This window comes from Mus musculus, chromosome 3, assembly GCF_000001635.26.
Source record: "Mus musculus strain C57BL/6J chromosome 3, GRCm38.p6 C57BL/6J".
NCBI classification, from domain to species: Eukaryota; Metazoa; Chordata; class Mammalia; order Rodentia; family Muridae; genus Mus; species Mus musculus.
In genome coordinates, this window is record NC_000069.6 from 14,100,740 (window position 1) to 14,126,522 (window position 25,783).

The window sequence follows — 25,783 nt, forward strand, 5'->3', positions numbered from 1 at the left end:
AGCATTTCTTTTCATTCATTGCAGACCCAATGGTAGAAGAGAAACAAAAATTTATTTACTATTCCTTCTCACTTATATGGAAACTCTACTCCTTTAACATTACTATCCATTACTATCCTTTCATGTCACATCACTGGTATTTCAATTTAACTATTAGGAGTTTTTTTGTTGTTGTATTTATTTATTTATTTATTTATTTATAAATAGGATATTTTATTTATCTACATTTCAAATATTATTCCCTTTCCCGGTTTCCCCTCCAGAAACTCCTTATCCCATCATCCCTCCCCCAGCTTCTGTGAGCTTGTGCCCCCACCCACCCACTACTTCCTTCCCCATCTTGGCATTCCCATACACTGGGGCATCTAGCCTTCACAGGACCAAGGGCCTCTCCTCCCATTGATTCCTGACAAGGCTATCCTATGCTACATATATGACCCATACATGGGTCACTCCGTATGTACTCTTTGGTTGGTGGTTTAGTCCCTGGGAGCTCTGGGGTACTGGTTAGTTCATATTTTTGTTCCTCCTATGGGGCTTTAAACCACTTCAGCTCCTTGGGTCCTTTCTCTAGCTCTTCCATTGGAGACCCTTTGCTCAGTCAAATGGTTGGCTGAGAGCATCCTCCTCTGTAGTTTTCATTCATGTTCTGGCAGAAAGAGCTATATTAGTCTCCTGTTTTATTTTTTTACTTACTTACTTACTTTTCATCCTAATTACAACCCCACTGCCTCCTCTCTTCCCAGTCTCACCTTCTATTCCCACTTCCCGGACTTGGGGACCAACTCAGCCTGGTATCAACTCACAGGAGGACTGTTCCACTGGGGCCAATGAAGTCAGCCAAGCAAGGAGATAAGGATCCAAAGACAGGCAACAGAGATATCCCGATCCCACCTGCTCCAGTTGTTAGGGGACTCACATGATTACCAAACTTTGAATCTACTACATATGTGTAGGGGGCCTCCTACATACAGCTCATACGTGCTCTTTGGTTGGTGGTTCAGTCTCTGTGAGCCCCCATGATTTCATATTAGTTGACTCTGTAGGTCCTCTTGTGGTGTCCTTGACCCCTCCATCTTCCTCAATCCTTCCCCTATTCCTACTCACAGACTCTGTGACCTCTGCTAGATGGTTGGCTGTCTGGCTTTGCCTCTATTTGCATCAGCTGTTGGTGAAGAAGACAGTTATGCTAGGCTCCTGTAGGAAAGCACAGCAGAATATCATTACGAGTGTCAGAAGTTGGCTCTTTCCCATGGGGTGGATCTCTAGCTGGATCAATCTCTGATTAGCCGTTTCCTCAATCTCTGCTCCATCTCTATCTGTGCCTATCTTGTAGGCGGGGCAAATTTTGGGTGGAATGTTTTGTGTTCAGGTTAGTGTTCCCCTCCTTCCACTGGAAGTACTGGCCACAGGAGGTGGCAAGTTCAGGCTCAATATCCCCTGTGCTTGGAGTCTCATCTATGGTCTTAGGGTCTTCTCCACAGACTTCTCGGAGCCTCCCTGTCCGGAATGCCAGGTCCCAATTACTGGGGAGAATATAAGTAGGGAGAGTTTCAGTTACCAGCCTAGGGGTTGCAGGTGGGGAAGACAAGGAGAGGGAGAAGAAAGGAGACAGAGGCAACAGGAGGTCTCCATTAGACTCGATGTATAGGAGCATGTGGTGATGTGAAATGCTTCCCGAGGACAGACTGATGGTGCAGAAATAACCTCTGTGAGACTCAAACAAGTAATTGGAGAGTGCTGCTGGGAAATAGACAGTCTAGTGTATAGAAAAGTAGATTAGGGATATTCCCACAGTAATTGTGTGAGGCTGATTAAATAAATCAATAGGACTCTGCCTTGAGGCTGGCCAAGTCATATTAATGACTAATGGGGTTTATTAAAATCCATTTACAGTTATGCTATATTTAATGGTTAATATTCACTTCTAAGTGGATATATACCATGCATGTCTTTCTGGTTCTGGTTTATCTCACTCAGGGTGATATTTTCTAGTTCCATCCATTTCCCTGAAAATTTGATTATGTCCTTCTAATTGTTTTTAAATATGTGAAACAGTTGACTCAAATAAATGGGAGATGAAAACTGTCATTTACTGGGTGGAATGTTTTGCTGTATTATTGTTGTATTATATTATAAAACATGTCTTGTAACTCAAAGTGGCCTCCAATTTACAGTGTTGCTGAAAATCACGTTGAACTACTAATACCCATGTGTCCAGTTCCCAAGTGCTTGGGTTACACGATGGTGCCAGCACATCTGGCTCCTGTGCACTATTTTACTTGCTTGAAGTTTTTAACTTTTTTTTTTTTTTTTACTTTGTATCAATCTCTTTTCTGTTGCTATGATACAATACCATAGCTGAAAGCAAGTTCCATATGGAAGTTCCACAAGGAGAGTCCACAATGGTGGAAGAGGCATGGGAAAAGGACCAGGGCATTTAAAGTCTCTGTCACAAATGTACAGAGTTATAGCAGGAAGAGGTAGGTGACATAAACGCTCAAAGCCAGCCCTTAGTGACTGTGATTGTACTTCTTTCAGCACCGCTGCATCTCGTAAAGATTTAATAACCCACCCCCGCCAAATGGATACACCAACTAGTGAAAGGCTGTTCAAGCACATAAGCCTAAAGGGAAACATACTGCTGTGCAAGCAATTATACCCTTCCTAAAGCAAAGTCCCAAACCACGACTAGTTAGGGCACAAAACATGAACACTGCATATTTCATAATCCTTTAGTTTCCCTCTCAATATTTCCTCTATAGTAACCATACTTTGAAACTATTTGCTAATGAAACTTAAGCTAAGAGACTTACTTCATCAATTTTATTTTTGAATATATATGTGTATAAGAATATTCATTGTAAATATTTGGTAAATAAACAGTTTTACATGTCTTTTCTTAGGTTAAAAACTGGACAGATATGTACATATCTATTGAACTATGAATAATGTGAGTTAGAAAACGATTCTGTAAGAATCTTTAAGGTTAATTCTGATTCACTATAACCTCTCAAAATTCAGCATGTATAATGTTTTTGTATGCATCTATGTGTGTATATATATATACATATATACATATATATATATATATATATATATATATATATATATATATATGAAAAAGTATGATTTCCATGTTGTCTTCTCCACAATTGTCCAATATTTTTCTACTGTCAGTTTTATGACTACCCACTAAGACCTAACTTTCACCAATTATATTCCATCCTTTCATTTTTATAAGAAAAATAAAATTTCTAGGAAGCCTAGTTTGATCCACATCTCTTGAGACATTTCCTATTTCTCCTACCTATGAAATTTCATAGTGGTAGTTTGAATGTAATTGTTCCACATATGGAGTGCCACTAATAGGAGTTGTGGCCTTGTTAAAGTAGGTGTAGCTTTGTTGGAGGGAGTGTCCCACTGTGGAGGTGGGTTTTGATGTCAGATATGGTCAAGTCTTGTCCAGTGAGGAACACAGTCTCTGACTGCTGCCTGAGAACTCTCAGCTCCTTCTCCAGTGTCACGTCTGCCTGCACACTGCCCTGCTTCCTGCCATAATGATAATGGACTACACCTATGAAAATGTAAGACAGGCCCAATTAAATACTTGCCTTTATAAGAGCTGCCATGATCATATTGTCTCTTCACAGCAATAAAAGCCTAAGATGGCAGGGTATACTTCTGTTTAGTAATTCACTGAACTCTTGTTCACTGAACTCTGCTTGCAAGTACAGTCAGCTGTGTCTCTGTCTAATCCCTTCTACATAGACTGGCATTCTTGGGGGTTCTCCAGATATTAGCTACAACTCCCATTGTTATACATGACTTAAAATAAGTATTCAACAATTGGCAATTCAATTTATTTAGGAGCAAGAAACATTAATTGAGAAGACACTGGTAAGATTTATTATTTGTTGTATGTCTGCTAAGAAGTTGGACCCTTGGTTTCTATTCCATCTTTATCCCTCTATAGAGGAGATATTTTGAGTTGAAGGTTTTGGGAGTGGGTGGCTGTCTCCCCTCCCTCCAATGAAAATACTGCCTAGCTACAGGAGATGGCCACTTCAGGCTCTATATCCCACACTGCTAGGAATCCCAGCTAGTCCTACCCCCAAAGACTACTGGGTGCCTCACCTGTCCAGTTCTCCAGCTTGTCCCAGAGATGCACTACCAACAATTTCCATTCTCATTCCCAACCCTCTCACAACCCCCTCTCTCTACACTGCATCCCCACCCCGACTCTCAACCAGTTCCCTCTCTTCATCCACTTCTGATGTCTATTTTATTGTCTGTTGTGAGTAGGATTTACGCATTCTTCCTTGGACACTCCTTGTTACATTTTTTGTGTCTGTGAATTATAGCATAGTAATCCTGCACTTTAAGGATAATCAGTCTTTTGATATCTGCCATTTTAGGTCTGGGTTACCTCACTCAGGATGATATTGTTTAGTTCTGTAGGCTGTTGTTTCATCATATTGACAATGTCCTTTACCTTACAGAAGCTTTTCAGTTTCATGAAGTACCATTTATTAATTGCTAATCTTAGAGCCTGAGCTGTTGGTGTTCTGTTCAGAAAGTTGTCTCCTGTACCAATGGATTCGAAGTTATTGGCCAATCTATTTGATTTAGTGTGTTTGGTTTTAATGTTGAGGTGTTTGATGCTCTTGGATCTGAGTTTTGTGCAGGTTGGTAAATATCGGTCTACTTGCATTTTTCTACATGCAAACATTGTTTTACCAGCATCATTTCATTTATTGAAGATATTTTCCTATTCCATCATATGGATTTGGCTTCTTTGTCAGAAAACAAGTGTTGGTACGAGTGTAGATTTATTTCTGGGTCTTTGATTAGATTCCAATCATCAATCTGTTGTTTTTACACCAATACCATGCAGTTTCTGTTACTATAACTCTGTACAGCTTGAAATCAGGTATTGATGATACTTCCAGAAGTTTTGTTTTTTTATTGCATGAGATTGTTTCACCTGTTTTTTTTCCATATGAAGTTTAGAATTGCAAATAGTCTAATTTTAAATTTTGAAGTTTAATTTTAGTCTTTGCAATGAAAGTTCAGCCAAGTGTCTCAATATCCCTCATTAACCAAGGATACTTGCTATCCAAAGGAAGAAAGTTATGTATTGTTTCACTAGAAACGTCCCACAATTTATGCCCCAAAACTTGGTGGTAGCCAGTAGGGTTTCTTGAAAATCCCTCAGTTCAACAACATAGTTATATTGCAAGCAATATAAACTATAGCATTTAATCACTCTATTTCAATGATCTTTAGTAACAAACTAATGTTTGGGGTTTTTTTGTTTGTTTTATTTTTCTTTTTAATCTTTAGGCAGTGGTTGCATTGTTCTTCGGGACTTGCAGAGATAGACATAGCATTCCTGTAACCAGTAATCAGAAGTATGCAGTCATCTAATCAGATATTTCTATGACAAGATTTTCTCTTAATTAAGTAGCACTTCACCTCACCCTGGAGATAGATCTGATTCTGATAGACTAGATATGCCACATTGAGCTTTTTCCTTCTGTATACAGGAAGTCTAAGGAGGCATACATGCAGTTTTTTCTTAAAAGCAAGAGTGATAAACCACTTTAGTAAAGTTCTCAGTTTTCCTGGTTTGAGAATAGTTAAAAAATAAATGACAGTGGAAATATAAAATTACCTTTCAGTCATAAAGAGGCTCTGTAAACATTTACATACTGAATTATGATTTGACTTGAGAATTTGAATTTTATGTATACTCCCAGGGAAAATGACAGCAAATATATTGATACTCTACACAAGATATAACAGTATCATTATTTCCCATAACAATATTCTAAAAATAAGTCTAATCTTTACTAGTAAATGAATAAGCAAACAAAACAATATGAATATTTAAGGCTCAGGTTTAGATTAGAATGTAATTCTGATATCTAGTACATAATAGATTAGATAAATTATAAAGTATGATAATAGAAATAAATCAACTAAAAAAGAAATTATATGATACCCATCTGTGATTCATAATTTGTGAGATACCTAAAATAGGCAGATGTATTGATAGAAGATGGGATAGAGGTGATTAAGACAGAGGAAAGTGGGAAATGGCATCTATCTAGTACTATAAAGACGTTCATGGAATATATAGTGATGTTCTTTATATAACTTTATGAGTCCACTTAATGCTACAGAACTATATACAGGACATGGTTAAAATTATATGCTAAATGGCACATTCAAATTATAGCTGAAATTATTAAAATGACAATTTTCATGATCTGTGTACTTTACAACAATAAAAATTTAAATTAATAAACACAATAAACTACAGCATTATAGTATAAGTATTTTATAAAATACAGGGTAAAACATTAAAATATGTTCATATAAATTAAAATTGATTTTTGTGTTACAAAGTAAAAAATTAATATTAAAATGAGCATGACTCAAACCCACATTAACTATGTTTTTTCATTCCTTAGTGGTTACGTATTTGACTACGATTACTACAGAGATGATTTCTACAATCGGTATGTGAATTTTTCAACTTTGTTATCAGGACTCTGTATTATGTTCTCTTGTATGCATTTCATTTACTCAAACTTTAATTAATTTACATGCTTGAAATAATATGACTACAAATTTAAAATGTGAAGTTTCTACAGTTGTCACATAGATATGTTTTCTTAGTTTTGTTATATTTATTCACATGTATTAGATCTTGGAGTTGGAATTAAACATTAGAGTTGACAAAGCCTAAAATTTTGTTTTCCTCTGACATACCTCCTCTTTCTTCTCATGCATTCATGTACAAACACACACACACACACACACACACACACACACTAAAAAGGTAATTGTTTTGAGAATTAATTAATAAAAAGATATTCCTTTTTTGTTTATATAAAAAAAAATACTTATTTAAGCCAAAACCTGAAAAATAGACCTTACATTGGAAAGACCAAGGACCTTATACAGGCAAAGTATTATAGAGCCTAAAGTTCTCTGAGAACTCTCCACTACAGCCAGTTTTCAATGTTACTTATTTGTCTTATGTGCAGTCTGTTTGACTTCTCTGTGTGCAATGGATCATTATGATTATCCTACAAACAGACTGTCTGAACAGAATGTGCTCTCAGTAGTTTCTCTTTCTTTTTTTAAAGCATTTGGCTAAGAAAGGCATAAGCATCTGCCACCAGTGGCTTAGAATATAAATATAGAATATAAATATAGGATATAGAATATAAATAAATATAAAATCCAACAAAGGGAAATTAACCAAGAAAGACTGGACAAGATAAATGGACCTGGATGCATGTCAGCAGTTAAGCAGTTATTCTGCATAAGACACACTCAGCTTGTTTTTAATGTAAACCTTTTACAAATACCTTGTACAATACTGCAAACTGGGCTGTTATTTAATACTGCAAAACCTGCTATTTGCTATATGATTTTTTTTTATCTCATGATGTTATGGATAACAAGCAATAGTCCTGGTTATGTTTGTTATACTGAATCAATGCCAAATGCTAGTGTAAATTAACAATATTAACTATGATGGTAAATGTGTATTATACTGATTTTTATGTAACAATGTCTACATTTCTGGGTAATAAGATCGTCACTCAATATTGCTTCCATAATAGACCATTGTCATGTCTTGGAGTGACATTTCACTTGTAGTTCACACTCCTGAAGAGAGAGAGTGAACATTGTGCTTGTTTCCTAAGACCATGATGCTTTGTTTAGGGGGAAACAAAACAAGAAATGACACCATTTATGCTTAGCAGAGATAATTGCCTTAAAAATTCTACACTAAATAAGAATTGAGACCTTGAAAGGACAAACCAAAAGTATAATGGAGTTAGTGACTGTAAGAAATAGGGCACTGCTGATAGGGCACTTGCTGATATTAAAATTCACTGTAGAAAATGGGACTTACTGAGTTGAAATCATAGGTGGGAGTTTCAGGCAGTCCTCTGTAGTTCTGTGAAACTGGGAATCAGATCCCCGAGGAGGGAACGTAGGCTACTGGTATGGATATCTTGGAGAGAGTGTGAAGAAGCAAATGATGCAAGTCCTCCTTCCATCTAAATTCTTCTGCTGCTATTGGGATAAGTCATGATTGCCAGGGTAAAGAAACAAAGCTGGAGTAATCATAGCAATGGACAGACTAGTATGTCCATTTTCCATCTTCTATTCTCATTCTAAAGTACTGATTCAAACAGGAAGTCTGGAGTGGGCATCCCAATCCCACCTTCCTGTACCTGAAGGAAGGTCTCCAGAAGCAACAGTTTCATAAGTGACACTCCGATGTTTATATTCTCATCCTTGTTCTGCATGTTTGGGGTTCTGAATATTATTCACTGATGCAGCCCCATACATTGTTTTGTCTTTTAATTTTATTGAGTATCACATGGTACACGCAATGTCCAGTAATTATTTTTCAGCATTCAGTGGTATTTTCTTTAAAAAAAAAAAAAAAAAAGCTGGTATAGTGGAGGGCAGGCAATTGTATGTTAGGAGAACCAATGACAGACATCAATATGCTTCCAAGTGAAGTAAGAGATTTGCTTCAAGCATACTTAGTTCTCCCAGAGAATTTCTTCAATTTCCAAGCAATTGGCAGTTTAATCCAACACTTAACTTTAGTGCCACCAGAAAAAGAACCAAGTACTTTATAAATGCCGGTAAAGAATAAAGTTCAGTTAGAAAATAAGAAATGTCATGGATGTTTCCCGATGTAGGATAATTTGTACTGTTGTAGTGGCTCAAAACGGGCCGTGTTCAATTTTGGATCATTCTGTCCTTGTACTAATAAACTAGAGAAAAGTTAATACAGTTTTAGCATGAATAGTAATGGTTAATTTGTGTCTGGTCCTTAATGGTCACCAACAAAATGGCTTAAAATTCCCACCTTACCATGTCAGAAGTTGAATCAAACCATTTTAGTGGTTTTACTTTTTACCTCAAATGGCCAGTTGAATATACTATTTAATTATTTAAAGTTCCATATGAAATTAAGCAGTTAGAAAGTAGTAATATTGATTATGTTAAAGTAAAAAACTCACATAATATCATTCTACTTCTCAGGGAGTTGCCTCTGAAAGCATGGTCAGGAAATTTTGCATGCAAACAATGGAGGGAAGCAAACTGAAACTGTTAAAAAGTTTACTGCTTAAAACATAAAAACAATAAAATCATCAATATTCTGGTGACTTGTAAGAATAATTTGAGAATAATTTGAATTCTTGCCAAGAACCAGCCTCAGCTTAGAGAGGGATTCTGATAAAGGGGTTTCTGGTCAAATCATGGGTCTAAGCTGGCAGCTTAGGTTCTGCTGAGATGGCTTTCCAGACCTCTCTGTGTCTGTGTCTGTGTCTGTGTCTGTGTCTGTGTCTGTGTCTGTGTCTGTGTCTGTGTCTGTGTCTGTGTCTGTGTCTGTGTCTGTGTCTGTGTCTGTGTCTGTGTCTGTGTCTGTGTCTGTGTCTGTGTCTGTGTCTGTGTCTGTCTGTGTCTGTCTGTGTCTGTGTCTGTGTCTGTGTCTGTGTCTGTGTCTGTGTCTGTGTCTGTGTCTGTCTCTCTCTCTCTCTCTCTCTGAGTGTGTGTGTGTGTGTGTGTGTGTGTATGTGTGAGTGTGTGTGTGTGTTCTGTTCTGCTCAACACAACTTTTTCTTGCTATTCTAAAATCTGTTGAGACAGCTCTCTCTGCTAGTGAAAATTGTAAAAGCTCATGGGTTTTCTGAAAAAAAAAAGTCAGAAAAGGTGTTATAAAAAATTTTTGAATTTTCCAACCAAATCAAAAATTCTGTTAGAAAAAAAATATTGAAAAGCTGTTTTCACTCTCCAGAGATCTCCAGACAGCTCAGTTCTTTGTAGAGAAAATTCTAAAGAACTATTAATGCTTTCTACTAGCTCATCTCATGCAAACGAAAAGCCCAGGTTTTTATATATATATCAATTCAGTTATATATTCCAGGTTCCCTTTTAATTATCTTATGTATCAGCATTTCATAACCCCAACCCCTTAATTCACAAACAAAAATCTTAGCTGGATGGGATCTCCTGGAATCATCACTCCCTAAATCTCTTTATCTCCTTCTTTAGTATTTTTTTGACAAATTGGCTCACAGTGCACCTGTTTTTATTCCTTTAGATTCATGAAGCCTCTCATAAAATTCATGTTGTGTCCTTAGTTTTTGCCAAGTTGATAAATTATATATTTTTGAACTCATGTATGTAGAGCTCTTTCCCATATCCTTAAGGGCTGTCCTGGAGGTCCCCGTGTTTATTATGTTGTTGAGACATAGTCACACCCTCAACTTACTGTTTCTAGCCATCATGGAATCATTAACATTAACAATGAGGACATTCTTTGGTAAGAGAGTTTTCTCCACTGGTAGTACTGGATCTAGAATATATTTACATTATTACACATACAAGCCTTATGTCCAGCCCACATTAGCCATCAGTTCTTGCAGAGGCTCACTCCAGGGCCCTGTGCCAGGGGCAGGAACCATGTCACTCTGTCTCCATCAAGGCCATACCAGGCTTGGGAAATTCTGTACGTATATCTTCTTATTATGAAGCGAGCATATTAACTTGTTTATTGGACTCTAGTCTGTCAGAAGTAAAGCATGCTGAAAGTAGAGTTTAGGGATAAAACAGACTACATCAAACTGTTTGTTTATTATCCATGTATTGCCAAAGCATCCTGGGAAGAAGCCAGCCTCTGAGCTTCTTCTACTCCATACCAAAGATTTTGTTAGCAGTAACTACATAGCAACAGTAAGTTTGATTCATGAATAGAGAAAAGAAATATTTTCTAGGGGAAATTTAGAACCAAATAGGTATTTATTAAAAGGTTCTTGAAATTGTTAATGAAAGTTTATTATTTGCTTATATAATATATACCCATATTAAACTTCAATCTTAAACCTTTCATTTGATTTTGACACCTTCCTCATTATTAGCAAAAATAAGAATCAAGGTGTACTGGCTAGTTTTGTGTCAACTTGACACAGCTGGAGTTATCACAGAGAAAGGAGCTTCAGTTGAGGAAATGCCTCCATGAGATCTAGCTGTAAGGCATTTTCTCAATTAGTGATCAAGGGGGAAAGGCCCCTTATGGGTGAGACCATCTCTGGGCTGGTAGTCTTGGGTTCTAGAAGAGAGCAGGCTGAGCAAGCCAGGAGAAGCAACCCAGTAAAGAACATCCCTCCATGGCCTCTGCATCAGCTCCTGCTTCCTGACCTGCTTGAGTTCCAGTCCTGACATCCTTTGGTGATCAACAGCAATGTAGAAAGTGTAAGCTGAATAAACCCTTTCCTCCCCAACTGCTTCTTGATCATGATGTTTGTACAGGAATAGAAACCCTGACTAAGACGCAAGGCAAAAAAAAAAAAAAAAAAAAAAAAAAAAAAAAATTAAGTAAAGAAAATAAAAGAAGGCATAAAAGAAAACAAAAAGAAGTCAACATCTTGGCATTGATTTACTAGGCTTCTACTAGAAAATAAATATATCATACCAATTAAACATGAAGATAATCACTAAAGAAGGCTGAAAACTCTTAATATAGAAACAGATGTATCTTTTCAACATGTTTACATATGTACTATAGTTTTGGTTTCTGAAAAGTGTATAGATGGCTAAAAAGAAAGCTTAGAATATTATGGTGTTTGTTTCATTGTATAAAGTTGAGAGATATAGGGCTTTGTTCATGTACTTCCCACAGATACCATTATTGCTAAAGCCTAGCAATAAACTATTCTCATAGTAATAAAAATTATATTTGTTTTCTATGCTTATATTAATATGGTACTAAATTACTTTTATCCCTAGCAACATGCTTTGAGGATAAGAGATGAAAAATAATAGTCTTCTTCTAAGAGTCAAGCTACTACCACATCATCAAATAAATTAGCCTTACCAGCTTTTAACTTTTGCTAAGAAATAATATCATGACTCTCTAGTTTTATTTAAAGGAAACAAAGTTAAACACAAAATGTGTGAAATTTTTAAATGTTTCTAAAATAAAAACTTGCAAAATTTCTTTAAGGTCACTTACACTAACTCTAACTATATTTATTTCATTGACAAGCAGAGGGACTTTTGTTGAGTATTAATTGTAAAATTGACTTTGTCAAAGGGAAAATTATATGCTTGGCTTCATAATAACCATTATCTATTCAGCAAGTATTAGAAGGGTTTGTTTTTTCTGAATAAGCACTATTATGAAAAACTAAAGACATATCAAGTAAAATAATAAAAATATAATTGTAAGAATGAATGAAATAATATAGTGATAATAAAAGTCACTCAAATACTTTAAACAAACTTTGAAATTTTGGTTCTATTTCATTGTGACTGTAATTTCTGTAGACAGCCTATAATTTCAAATGAGTTGTCCTTACTCCAAATGCTATTTATAATGATAAACTAATTCAACTTACTGTAGAGTGAATTCTACTGAAAAAAACAAAAACAAAAACAAAAACGCTGTGTCATTCTTTCTCACCCCCCACACATCCCTATGCATATAGAAACCCTAGCCCACCTCTCAAACCCAGAGAAACTGGCCCTTTCCCACCTGACATGTTATGTTTTATGCGAGAGATTCATGACCAGCTTCCTTCTTTATATTTCTAATGAACTCAAAGGTGTCAAATAATATTTAAGAGTGCTTCCCCTGCAATTATATTAGAATTTTATTCACATTTGCAGTACCTATGCCTTCCTTCTATTTTGTTCTGTATTCTATATATGATACTAAAACACTTAAGTTTCAATGATTCCCATGGGCACTTCAGAGTGGCAGATGAAATTGGTGAAAATTTCACATGATTTTTTTTTGAAACCACTTGCCATTGAGAGATGAGAGCAGAGAAACTCAACACAAGACAAAGGTTCTGCATCACAGCTTGGAGAATGTGACAACATATTGACAGATATTTTGGTGACCTAGAAAGCACTGTTAAAGGTTAAAGGACACTGTAATTGCAGTAACAATAAATATGGCAGCTTCTTTGCACAACAGATCCATTACAGAGTTCTTACATCTCCATGTGTCTCATTGTGTTCTGAGGATTTTCTTCACCCAATTAATCAGTTTGTTTGTATAATGAACTTCAACGCACATGAAAAGCTACAGAAACATTTTACCTCAAACAGTAATTTCATACCTGAAGATGAACCAAATGCCATATTTTATTCTTCTTGATGGTCTTGGGTATTGTATTTTAATACACTGACTTGGGGACCTTTGTGAATTCATCTTATAAATAACTAATGTATACTTTATTTTATGACTGAAATGAGGGACAAATTTTCTTGACCCTTCTGATTTCCAGTTCTCTGTTGGCATGGACTGTATTCATAACCCTTTATGCCTCATCCAGCTGTGGACTTTGAAGGAAACCCTAGCATCCTGACATCCACTGCTCTTTGCCAGCAAGTCCTCAGCTATGTTGGACTTTGCTAGTTCATACAGGATAGGGCCCCACTTGACTTCTGCCACATTTGACTTCGTTTTTTGTACACAGGTAGAAGATGATCTTTGTATCAAAACATTCCCTTTTAAACTTTATTTTCCTTTTATCTTATGACATAGTAATGGTAAATGATTTTTTTTAAACTATTGAAAACAAATTTATATTTATATTATGTTTATATGTTATCTTCCCAAAAGAGATGATCATATTTTCAGAAATATATATTTACAAGATAATCTTTTATGAAATAACTTTTCATAGAAATTTTTTAATTATGTTTTCCTGTTCTAGTTTCTGTTCTTTTAATTTCATATTGTTTTATTCTCTGAATTTCATATTGATTTATTTAGTCACTGCTTTAAATTAACTACAAAACCAAAATTCATATAATGGTGTCAAAATAAAATATATAACAATCATAAATGCAAATAAATATGCCTTTTCTTTTGTACTGGGTGATGTAGTTATATATCTTATTTGTTATCAAATAGAATAAATATAACCTAGCATTTTGTCCCTAAGCTGTTATGCTTCTCAAATATGCTATCATATAAAACATTAGTGCGTATGAGTTTGCAGAATGAATAATGTGAACCATTGGAGTCTCTGGATGGCATATTTCCTTGTATGAGCTTACACCATATGCCTTTATTCCTTTTGGTATGTGATGAAAATATATTGTTGTGATGAATATCAGTTTTTCTTTTACTCAAAATAGAACATTTATTTATTAATTTATTTATTATGTATTTCTAACATTTCAGTTAGAAAAAATTTTACCAGCTAACTCTACAAATGACTTTATTTCAATTTGACTTTATTTCAATTTGTGTAGCTGAAAGTAGTCAGAATAACAAAGTGTTTTGATTACTAGTTCCCTCTAATGCTTCAGTCCATCCATTTCTACCTTATGGCTAGCTGAGTTTCATTTAAACCCAGCCTCAGGTAGAGAGGGCTCTGATTTTCTCAAACAACCGGAGAGGGTGGACACCATTTTCATACACTTTATTCTTGAGCTGGTTTTATCTCTACTTTTCCCCATAAATTGACAATTCTATTTGCTGGTTTGTTCATGACTCTATAATCATTCTACTCTTGGGCAATATAAGAATTTTCTAATGATAAAAGGAAGTTATATGTTCAATATTAGGATAAGGTTGTTTGTTCAAAGAAATACATCCTAGGACAAAGATCAACCTTGTTTTGGCAATTTTATATTGCTATCAGGGCAAAACTCCTGTCTTATCTCACAAAAGTTATATTCAGGTCTAATTCGAGCATTCTGAAAGAGCATCCTGTTGGTTTCTGAAAGATAAATTGACTGTTAAACACCTTTACTGAACAGTAAACAAAGACAAAAATACAGTCATCATAAAATCTTGCCAGAGCAGTGTCTGAATAATTCCTATGATTACTGTAGAACATTTAGACATCTTACCAACTCTCAACCATTTGTGTCTGTGAAGGCTGTTTGATTACCATGGCCGTGTACCTCCGCCTCCTCGAGCTGTCATCCCACTCAAACGTCCCAGAGTGGCTGTCACCACCACACGCAGGGGCAAAGGCGTCTTTTCCATGAAAGGGGGATCCAGATCTACTGTTGGTGGGTCATCTTCATCAGGCTCTAAGTGTAAGTAAAACCCCCTGTTTTATCTCCCTGTACATAAAGTAGAAATAGCCATCAATACATAAAGAACTATGATGAATGGTTACCTAGTAACTATTAGTGGAACAACATGAATGGTTACCTATTCTTGATTTCCACCACATCACATACAGTAGATAGTTAAAGAGGTAAACCAGGACTGATTTTAATATGATTTTATCATTTTAAATTATATTGTGCCCTTAGCCTTGTTACTGTGTAATAGAGTAAAGCTTGGAAATAGAATGTGTTACTTTTAATAAGGAAACACTGTCACTTGAAAAGAGTACATGGACTTTCTTTTCAGAGAAACTTGTGAAAAATATGTACTTTGAATGCTTTAGAATTAAGATAATTAAGGATGAAAATTGACAATGATATGATAGATGTTTTAAGGAATAATTTACCAATTCCCTATGTCATTATGATATCTATATCTGAATATATATTTCAAAAATAATTAAAACTCATAGATTGATGGGCTTTTCTCCTCCAGTAGCGTGCATAACATCTTTCAGCACTATGGAAACTAGCCAGTAGTGATGATGCAATCACATGAGTCAGTGATATGTAGAGATAACCAGCCTCCTAACTGTGTATATTCAAAAACTTCATATGGATTGACTGAGAAAATCTACATTTTCGTTAGAATATGACTGCTAAAGAAAATAGTAACACATTTTCTGTCTTCCTTGAAATTATATGTTAATGCAGAAAAGGTAGGAGTTAAGCTGTTATACTACTGGTATACGAGAAGAATGTCTTAGAAGAAACTGGAATAGCTCTGGTTCAAATAGTAGGCTACAACTGTCTATTCCCAGGGATATTTTAGCAGAAACCCGAAGGAGCTGAAGGACAAGTGTCTGTATTATTATATCAGGCAGAGCAAGGAATGGCAGTCAAAAATGTGAACAGTCACAGTGGAACAACAAAGAAGCCATTGAAGCCGGAAACAAGTGAGGGACCATAGCTAAAAACAAGAACACAAAGCAAGCTCCAGGGCAGCTTCATAGGGATTTTTCTTATTCCATATCACAAAAGTTTTAAGACATGGGAGACAAATACCCCATTTTTAAAGATAAACAATAGTGTGGATTTTACTATGAACATGTAGATCCAAACAAGGAAAATTTATTCACTCCAGATCTAGTACCAATAATATACCAAAGAAGCAATTCTGTCCAAATCTATCTTAGTAGATCAATGAGGTTATTGGGGCTACAAGAATATGGATTCAGGGGTTTTCACAGGAGTATTGATAACCCATAAGCAGTCACATCACAGGAAAGCCCAGACCTGCATGGGTGATGATTTTGGAAAGCTTCACACCTGGAGCCCCAGCAAGATTTGCACCTCAGAAGAGTCACTCTCATTCTCTGCCTGTCTGTCTCTCCATACATGCATGTGGGAGTATATATATATATATATATATATATATATATATATATATAATCATAGAGAGATAGGTAGATGATTGATAGATACAGATAGATTATAGAGACAAATGGCAGATAGATAGGATAGATATAATTTTCATAAGCCTGGATGTGCAAAAAGCAGATATACATCTTGTACACTATAGAATCTTCCAGAGACATGGGGGGTTCTGTTTGGTTCCTGAGTCTTAGGGGTTCTCTCTCCAAGAGAAAATATGACAACTTGGAGAGAACAGCTATGTGGCCCCAAACACAGGGCAGGAAACCCATAAAGAGAAGTCATAAACGGAAACCAGGTCTTTGATTGCCACACAAAGACATAAGTGATATTTATTGCCACATCATAGGAAATATTAAAACTCACTATCAAATTACTATGTTTTATGCAAAAGTACCCTATAAAATAGCTCAGGAAGAAACAACAAATATTTTCTAGAAACTTGAGTTTGGTTTGCTAAGTTCTATTGAACTCTCAATAGCAAACAGAAGTTTGCTCTGCATTTATTTCAAATCTATTCTGCAAATGAGTAGTGTAAACTTTGTTTTGGGTCAGAATAAGAGAGAATGGATGTCTGGTAAATTTCTAAACAATCTAATATGTCATTAGATTGTCATTCAGAGTTAAGAAATTTATTGAATTTGACCCTTGTTGAAATATGAAGCTCAAATTGCACTCTGTGTTTGTGTTGTGTTTTTTATTATCCTTTAAAAAAGAGAAGTATCAAAAGCCTTGTGTACATTTTATCCAGAGCTCAATGGCAAAGTGGTATACCAACAGAAATACCACTGTCATTGGAATATGTAGTTCTCCACTGAGCCTCTCCCACAACTCTACATAACATTTGTCAGCCCTCATTTCAAACCCTATGGTTTCACAGTGTGTACATACAAACATGCTCTTTCCAAATATCCCCTTGGAAAATAGCACCTCCTGATTTTATAGGCACCAATTTAGGAATACGTTTGGCTTAAGACGGGGCCATGTGTGACAGGTGCCATCTTATAAAACTCAAATGCTGAGTTTTCATGTCTTACTAGCAGAAGTCTGAGAAAAGCAAGAGCTTGTAAAAGTTGTTTTATGCCAGTTTCTTGATATTAAAATCATTCAGTTAGTTCTGTTCTCCTTTTTAAGGTTTAACTTTTATTTATCTATTTACTTATTTACTTTTAAATTTTCTAGCTGAATTAAGAGAATGGAGAATAAGAATCAATAAACCTCCTTTTTCAATCTTATTAAGAATATCTTTTACTTCTGGAACAGTGATTCCCATGTAGGCAGATGTTTTCGCCTCTGCTCATGTTTGGCATTAAGTAGATGGCAGATTGGAACATACACATCCTCTTTAGAGCTGTTTTGTGGCAGCAGGTTTCTATGTCCAATCCTGAAAGTTCAAAAGTATGTAAAGTTTCTCTTGTGTATTATACACATGCCTCATTTTTTCCTTGAGTGTTTCTGTATATTTAGAGGAAAATAATATATAATTCTATTTTAATATCTATAATAGCTGGTGCCTCACATGCTGTACATATAAGTTTATTTGTTATTCATGAATAACCTGTGAATATCCTGTGAATATTCACACCACTTCCATTCTACAGGTGTGGAAATGCAGAAACATTAGAAACTATCTTGAAAGTCATGGAGTTATCAGAACCAGAGGCTGTAGCCACATATTAGGAGTCTGTATATGATATAAGTGTCTGAGTTTGTGACTCAACAACTTCTCTGAACTGCAGACCTGTAAATATTATAGTATTGTACTTTCTACTTTAACCTTGAATTTAACTTTGTCTCATATATTGTTTTGTGCTTTGGGTTGCATTTCCATCTTTTCTGTCTTGCTTCCTATGTCACTCTCCTAAGGTTATAACAATCAGAAGCTGGGCAGATTAGAGGAGCAGGAATTTAAAGAATATATATCTGGGATGTCCAAGACTAAAGCACAGAACACAATGTACTTACCTATGTCTTTATGTATATTCTCTTTTCTGCTCAGAAGTAGATTAGTCTAACCAGACTAGCTCACCTTAATGACTTTATGTTGATGTTTTTCTGCAAAGATCAACTTCCAAATAAAGTTATCTTCAAAGTATGAGGGATTAGCATTCAATGTCCTTCTGGAAAATTTATTTTATCCCATTACAGTTAACCACTTATTTTTGTGTTTTCTCTAAGCAATATAAAACTTAGTATGCTCTAAAAGGTTAATTAAAAGTCTAATTCTATAGTTAACCTTAACTCTTTCATATGTTGTCAGGTAAGTAAGTTGTCAACTACTTTTATCATTCTTATTTTGGGTGTATTTGTCATTCTTCCTGTTTAAGTGTTATCATGGTCTCTGTGTAGATACATGCAAGATATCTTTGTATATTTGCCTGAGTGTGTGTGTGTGTGTGTGTGTGTGAGAGAGAGAGAGAGAGAGAGAGAGAGAGAGAGAGAGAGAGAGAGAGAGAGTTCAGTGTTGGATGTCTCCCTCTATAACTCTTCATCATATTTTCCTTTATTTTTAAAGTTCTTTTAAAATTTCCCTACAAATATTTTGATCATATTCTCCCTTTCCCTCAACTTTGTCAAGGTCCACCGACCTTCCAATGTACCCAGAAAAGAAAACATTTTTGCCTAAATATTTGTAGATAAGTAGTTATTCATTGAAGCATGGTTGACTTTCCAGGGGATATACTCTTAGAACTATTAGAACTGTCTCTGTGTCTGTCTTCTCCCCTCCCCCCCTCTCCTCCCCTCCCCTCCCCTCCCCCCCTCCCCTCCCCTCCCCTCCCCTCCCCTCCCCTCCCCTCTCCTCTCCTCTCCTCTCCTGTCCTCTCCCCTCCCCTCCCCTCTATTCCCCTCCCCTCCCCTCTCTTCCCCTCCTCTCCTCTCCCCTTCCCTCCCCTCCCCTCTTCTCTCCTCTCCTCTCCTCCCCTCCCCTCCCCTCTTCTCTCCTCTCTCTCTTCCTCTCTCTCTCCCCAGGAGCTATCAGTTGCCAATAGCTTCTTTTCTAGGGGGTGAGATTACATTCCACTTATCTTCTCTAGGATGTGGTCTGGCTTGGATTTGCACAAGTTTTCTACATGCATACACATATGTGTTCATATGTGTAGTCGAGATACTGTTTCAATATCCGTTGGCTCTTAAAGTCTCTCTTCATGATACCTGGACTTGGAAGATATATATGTACCATGTAGAGCTCAGAACTGTGAAATGTTTTGTCTTCACCTTGCTCAGTTGTATGTCTCTGATTAACCACCACCTCCTAAAAATTGTATTTTCACTGGTGAGGATTGAGAAAGTCAATAATCTATAGTTATAATGATGAATAATTAGATGATAAATATTTTGTCCATTTACAAAATCAGTGTTAGTTTCTCCCCTAGAATCTGTGGTCTGTCTGTCTGTAGGTTCTTCAACTAATAATGCTACCAGGCTTGAGTTTTATCTTGTGGAATGGAACATAAATCCAATCAGAAAATGGTGCTTCCTTTCATGATCTTGTATATATTGTACCAGTGGACATGTCATTCAGGTCTGTCAATATTATAGCTCATAAGGTTCATTGATAGATAAGCTTTTCTTCTCCAATGGAGTGTGTAGTATCTCCCACCACTAAGAAAAGTAGCCAGTAGTGATGAAATTTCCAGATTAGTATAAGCTTGATTTCTACATGTCCTATGTCTCAAGGGTATGGCTCTCATCATCAAGTTTTAGAGGGAAACCAAGAGCATTGCCAATATTATGTAAGATTTCAGAAACTGTGGAACCTTTCTAGCCAACCATATCAAAGAATGAGTAACCCATTCCTGGTATTAAGCTTATATATTCATTCATTCATTCATTCATTCATTCCTTTCTTTGGTCTCTGGTCATAGGTAATAAACTTACCTATGTGAGTATTCAAAATGAAACGTATATATCTGGTGATTGAAATATTACACCAACAAATGAAAGGACAAATAGAAGGCTTTTTGGCCTTGTTTATATTATTCAGTGTGTTTATTTCCATCTCTATTCATTTTCTTATACAATTAAGCCTGTTTTCTAGGAATATTCAAGTTTTACACACTTAAATTACTAATTAAAATTCTGAGTGAAGTGAAAAATTCTGGTGTTAATATTGATAGAATCTGAGTAGTTGTTTACTGAACTGTTTATATTTGTCATTTTTAATAGGCATTTTGCATTATTTAATGGATTGGCACCTTTTCATATTTAAATATCATTTAAGTTCAATAGTAAATATGTCTTGATAATGTTTGCTTACACAATAGAGCGAATACAGAGAGTGGTTATATACATACAAATAGATATACAATATATAGTCCTGCATATGAAACGTGTATTTTGTCTGTGCAGTATATGAAATGCTATGTGATATGTGTGTGTGTGTGTATGTTTATGTTTGTCTTCAATGACTTTACAAAATTCATACATATGTTAAATCATATTATTCTATATTGTTAATTATGTCATTTTCTGTGTATTGGCTAAAAAAATTAAAGTTTAAAAAATTCGGAGAGTTTAATGAAATTAGACTTTTATGTATATTTTAGTTTCTTTTTAAATTGCTAAAACTAAAACTGTGACCAACCTGCCTAGCCATCAATCAAAAGCATAGCATAAAGTTTTGTGATTAAAGATAATCCCCTTATAAATATGATGGCATAAGAAATCTCTTCTCAAGAAAAGAACCAACTAGTCAACATATTCAATTAATTTAAATTATAATGTCTACCAGGATAGAAAACTATAGTTGATAGCCTTAATGGAACATCAATATAAAATAAGTGACAGATTATTATAAAAGCCATAAAACATCTACAGGAAGTTAGAGGTAGCTTTGGCAATGCTGTAGCTCTAATGTTAGTTACTGCTATATTTATTCAATCAGAGAAATGGAGGAAATCCCTGTCCTTTTCTTAAAAGTTTAAAAGAAATCAGACCTTTATGCACTTTCAAGACCCAAAAACATTTGCCTACTTTTTTAACGAGATGCATGTTTTCTGCTGAAATATACAAGAGATTTCTAATCTTAGCTCAGGGGTCTAGTACTTTTTGGCTAGTTAGAAAATCAATAATCAAGCCCAATAAAAATAATTTATTTTTATTTTACCCAATATTTGACGTAGTCTAACTAATTAGCACATATCACATGATAAGTCTCATTTCCCACACATGAAATAGAACACTGAGGAACTCATATAACAAGAAATAAGTAAACATGGTCCATTAATAAAGACAGTCATTGTTGACAGGCACTATATTGGGAGGAATTATCAATGCCAAGTAATAGGAACTCTTAACTTATTTCTCTTTATCTTATATATTTATGTTCTTATATCTTATGATAAGTTGTTTACATACTTTCCCCACCAACCGTAAATTCCATGAGGCCAGGAAGGCAGCTCACTATAAGTAATTCATGGCTTAGGGGTAAAGAGAAACTCAGACAGTCTTTGTCATCTTCTTAAACTTGACTTCATGGCTTCTGTGCTATGTAATCCTAAAAGACATTACTTCTTTCATTTAGTTATAATTTACAAAGTAATCTTAACAATACACGTGTCACCAAGTATTTTAATAATATATTTCTGTCATTTATCATAAAGTGTAAATATAATTGCTTATAAGTATCTCATAAAGAATCTCTATCTGAATGGATGCACAGAGCAGATAACTAATGGAGAGTTATTGAATGGAATGACCTAATTTTCAAACTTATTTTTCTAACTATAGAAACATAGAAAGAACGAGTATTTATATATAAAGGCATAAAGTTTATGAATAAACATGCTAATATGTTTCACTTAAGAAATTCTTTGGAAAAGATAAGAACTGTTCCAACTTATTTTAGCAAAATTCTTTGAAGTTTGACTTAATGGAACTCTTTACAAGATTGGTAAATTAGGTTTGGAATGAAGAAGGGGAAAAGAGAAATGATACAATTATATTATATCAAAAAGAACAGGAATTAGATTTGTAGTATTAGGAATATTAAACATGGAATATAAATATACATTCTAAATAACCATGAAACCCAGAGCTTCAAATGCCTAGGATTATTACTATTTATTTTGTCAAATAATTCTTTGCATGATGGTACAATGGATTGTGAATTATAGAATAGTCAACAGATCAAATGCTCATTAGATACCACCCTCCAGTTTTAATTTACACACTGTCTTTAGTTAGTGTAGCATGTCTACTCTTGAGTAAAGGTGCTTTCTATTATGAATCATTGATATAAAATTTTATCTCCAGATTCTTTATTTGTCTCTGGATAGACTGAATCCAGAGATGCCTAAAATAAATTGAACTAGTTTCATTTAATTCAAAATTGTACACATAGGGAGATGGTGTCAGTCTGCACGCCTAATTTCCTGTATATATCATATCTCATGATACAAAAAAAGAACTAATCATTACTTTTTGACTGCCGCAGACCCTCTGGGTCCCTGTGTCTGCATGGAACGGGTCTCTTAGGCAGGAGGGCAAAGTGTAGGATGAATTTACAAACAGATGCACACAGGAGAGGTGTTGAATCTGAATATATTGTCAGGTCGAGCATCGGACTTTTTTATAATACAGAAAATACCAGGGATTGCAAGTCACATCAGGCAAGGTACATTGAAGTTTTCCAGATACAAGGGAATGACTGTGAAAGGAATTGTAGGGACCAAATAAATGTTTACAATAGAGATTAGCAGACCTGCCTAGGATCAGCCTAGTGACAGGCAAGAATTTCACACTTTAGTGTTAATAGCACCAGGGGGTTTTTACTCATGGCAGGCCTCAAGAATAATGTAGTGTCATGAACCACTAAATTCCTAGGCCTTGCTAATTCTTATCTTGTCTGAAGAATCTCCATTTGTCAGGAGAGTATATCAACTTGCTATAAGTATGGAATGTAGCCTGTACTAAAGATTTCTATCTCAGTGAGATTTCCAGGCTCTTTCTGCAGACCAGTTGAGCCACTGGCTCCGTCTTATTGTAATGCTTAATTAGTTACTGAATAGGTTAAACTTCCTTGCTGCTTTCTGGGATCTTGGAACACTGGGTTTAGCTATGTCAGAATTCAATCTTAAAAGGCACTTATAATAGGGTATTACTAATAGAGAGCACGTGGATCCATACACTAGACTAACGCGGGAATGGAAAATTAATGTATGTGTTAGAACGCTAGACTCCAGGAGAAGAGCTTCCTTGAAACTCTTTCTTCCTCATGAGCAGCTTTTAGGCATCCCTGCCTGACAGGCTGACTCGACCGGAGTGCCGTGGCATTTGACTATATAAAATGCAATAATATTTATCACAAAATAAATGCACTCTAAAGAAAACCGATTTGCAATGATTTGATATGGATTTACTTTTTAACAAAATTCTATTTTGATACTTTAGAAAAACCATATCAATTTATCTGTACGCTAGAAACTGACTTCTACTGTCTCAAGCATCATTCTTCCTTCCACAAAAGCTAATGTATCTTACAAGCTGTTTTCACTTATCAGTCTTCTGATTCTGGACCTACTGTCACTGTTTCATACCTTATTAAAAAGGATGTTGTATTCTATCCAATGTATCTTCACATATGAGGATTATTAATTAAAGGAATTATGAAACAGTTAAAATGGTTAGTGGCCAAAACCGTGCTTTTCTGTCATTTTCTTTCATCATAACATTTTGACAAGACATGGCTATAGTTATATGATACTTCCATTTTTACCAACTTGGCTGCTTACTCGTTTCCTCTTTGTCAGCTCCTAAGACTTTTGTTTTATGATTATTTTTGCCTGTCACATACATAAAAGTTAAGAAATAACATGTGTTATCCTAGTTGAAGCTAGCATGAAATCACCATATCTACATATATGCATACTGAATTTTTTCTAGTATTTTTTTTTGTGTCTAGACAATAAGACAAAGTTCTATTGTTAATCTGATAATAGAAAAGAAAGAATTGGAGGCTCTCTTTCCACAGAAGGAGTTTAGTTCTAGAACCTAAGCAAGTGGACAATTGTAAATTGACCCCGTGTCCCACAGATGCCCCAAATTCTACCTATACATTTCAGAATCCCATTTATGATGGCAAGATACAAATGTTTCTTTGGCAATTTACTTGATTTAACATCTCTTTTTAAGTCATTACAAACATTTTCAAATAAACAATGGCTGATTCCATCCCTAAACCTCAGAGCAGGAATTCACTAATCAGTAAAAGGCTGAGGGAGACTATCAAAACACACAGAATGGGGTGTTGAATATCCCAAGTGATTAATCAAGAGCTATTCACTCAAGATACTCATCATTTACTGTGGGATACAGATATGCAAAACAAAAGTCAATAATCACTGAATGTGTAGCAGTAAATGTAACGTAATGGGAACCATTCCAGAGATTACAGGTGAGAGATTCACTAGTCAGTGGATTTGTAAAAGAGGAATTCATATGCAAACAACTCTACACCCTTAAAATTTTGGATAGATTTTCAAAGACACATTTGGGGGGGGAGGGGGACAGAAAAACTTTGATTAGAGAAACATGTTTGCACAATAATACATTACAACAATAGCATGAATCAGAATAAGTCCTTCCACCACTTACAGGTCCCATTGATGCTCTGAGCATGGTACTAAGAAGCTTGTGCCTAGTTCCTCTAAGGAAGAGGATGAAAATTACAAAGGAGGAGAAAATTCACTTAGCAGTTCCAGATCAGTTCACCAAGGCAGAAAGATAAGACAGATAACAAGCTTTCTTTTTTTTAACAGGAAGCTGTTCTGTTAATGACAGGTGGGCTTAGAGAAGACACGGAGCAAAGAGTTGGACACACACTCAGAAATTTCTAGAGAGTAATACCGTTTGAAATAGTTGAGTTTATACATTAATCACTTGATTATATTCTTAAAACAACTTAAACCGGGGGAGGTTGAAAGTCAGGGTTTCAGAGGGTTCTTCATGTTTGGTCCAATGTATTGAACATAATGTTACGGTAGGTGAGCATGTAACTTTTCATACTATAGAGAACCAAGAGGGTAAGACAGGAAGCAGACAAGACAAACATACCTGTGAGAGCCATCCCCAGGAACTGACTTCTTCCAGTCATATCTTTTTTTTTTTTTACACTTTTTTATTTACATTTTTATTAGGTATTTTCTTCCACATACAGCACTGAGATGAGGAATTGGTTTCCATATCTGTGGGAGACAGCACTGCTAACCCAGACTGC

General features: G+C 35.4%; 1 protein-coding gene across 14 annotated transcripts in view; it reads left to right on the plus strand.

Annotated features, from left to right (window-relative positions):
* Positions 1 to 25,783, plus strand: part of Ralyl (RALY RNA binding protein-like) — a 710,633-nt gene that overhangs the window by 629,085 nt on the left and 55,765 nt on the right. For all 14 annotated transcript variants that reach the window (NM_001357033.1, NM_001357035.1, NM_178631.4 and 11 more), the window contains 2 exons: positions 6,480 to 6,527; positions 14,954 to 15,117. In NM_001357033.1, the coding sequence (NP_001343962.1) occupies positions 6,480 to 6,527; positions 14,954 to 15,117 (212 nt within the window). The remainder of the gene's footprint in view (positions 1 to 6,479; positions 6,528 to 14,953; positions 15,118 to 25,783) is intronic.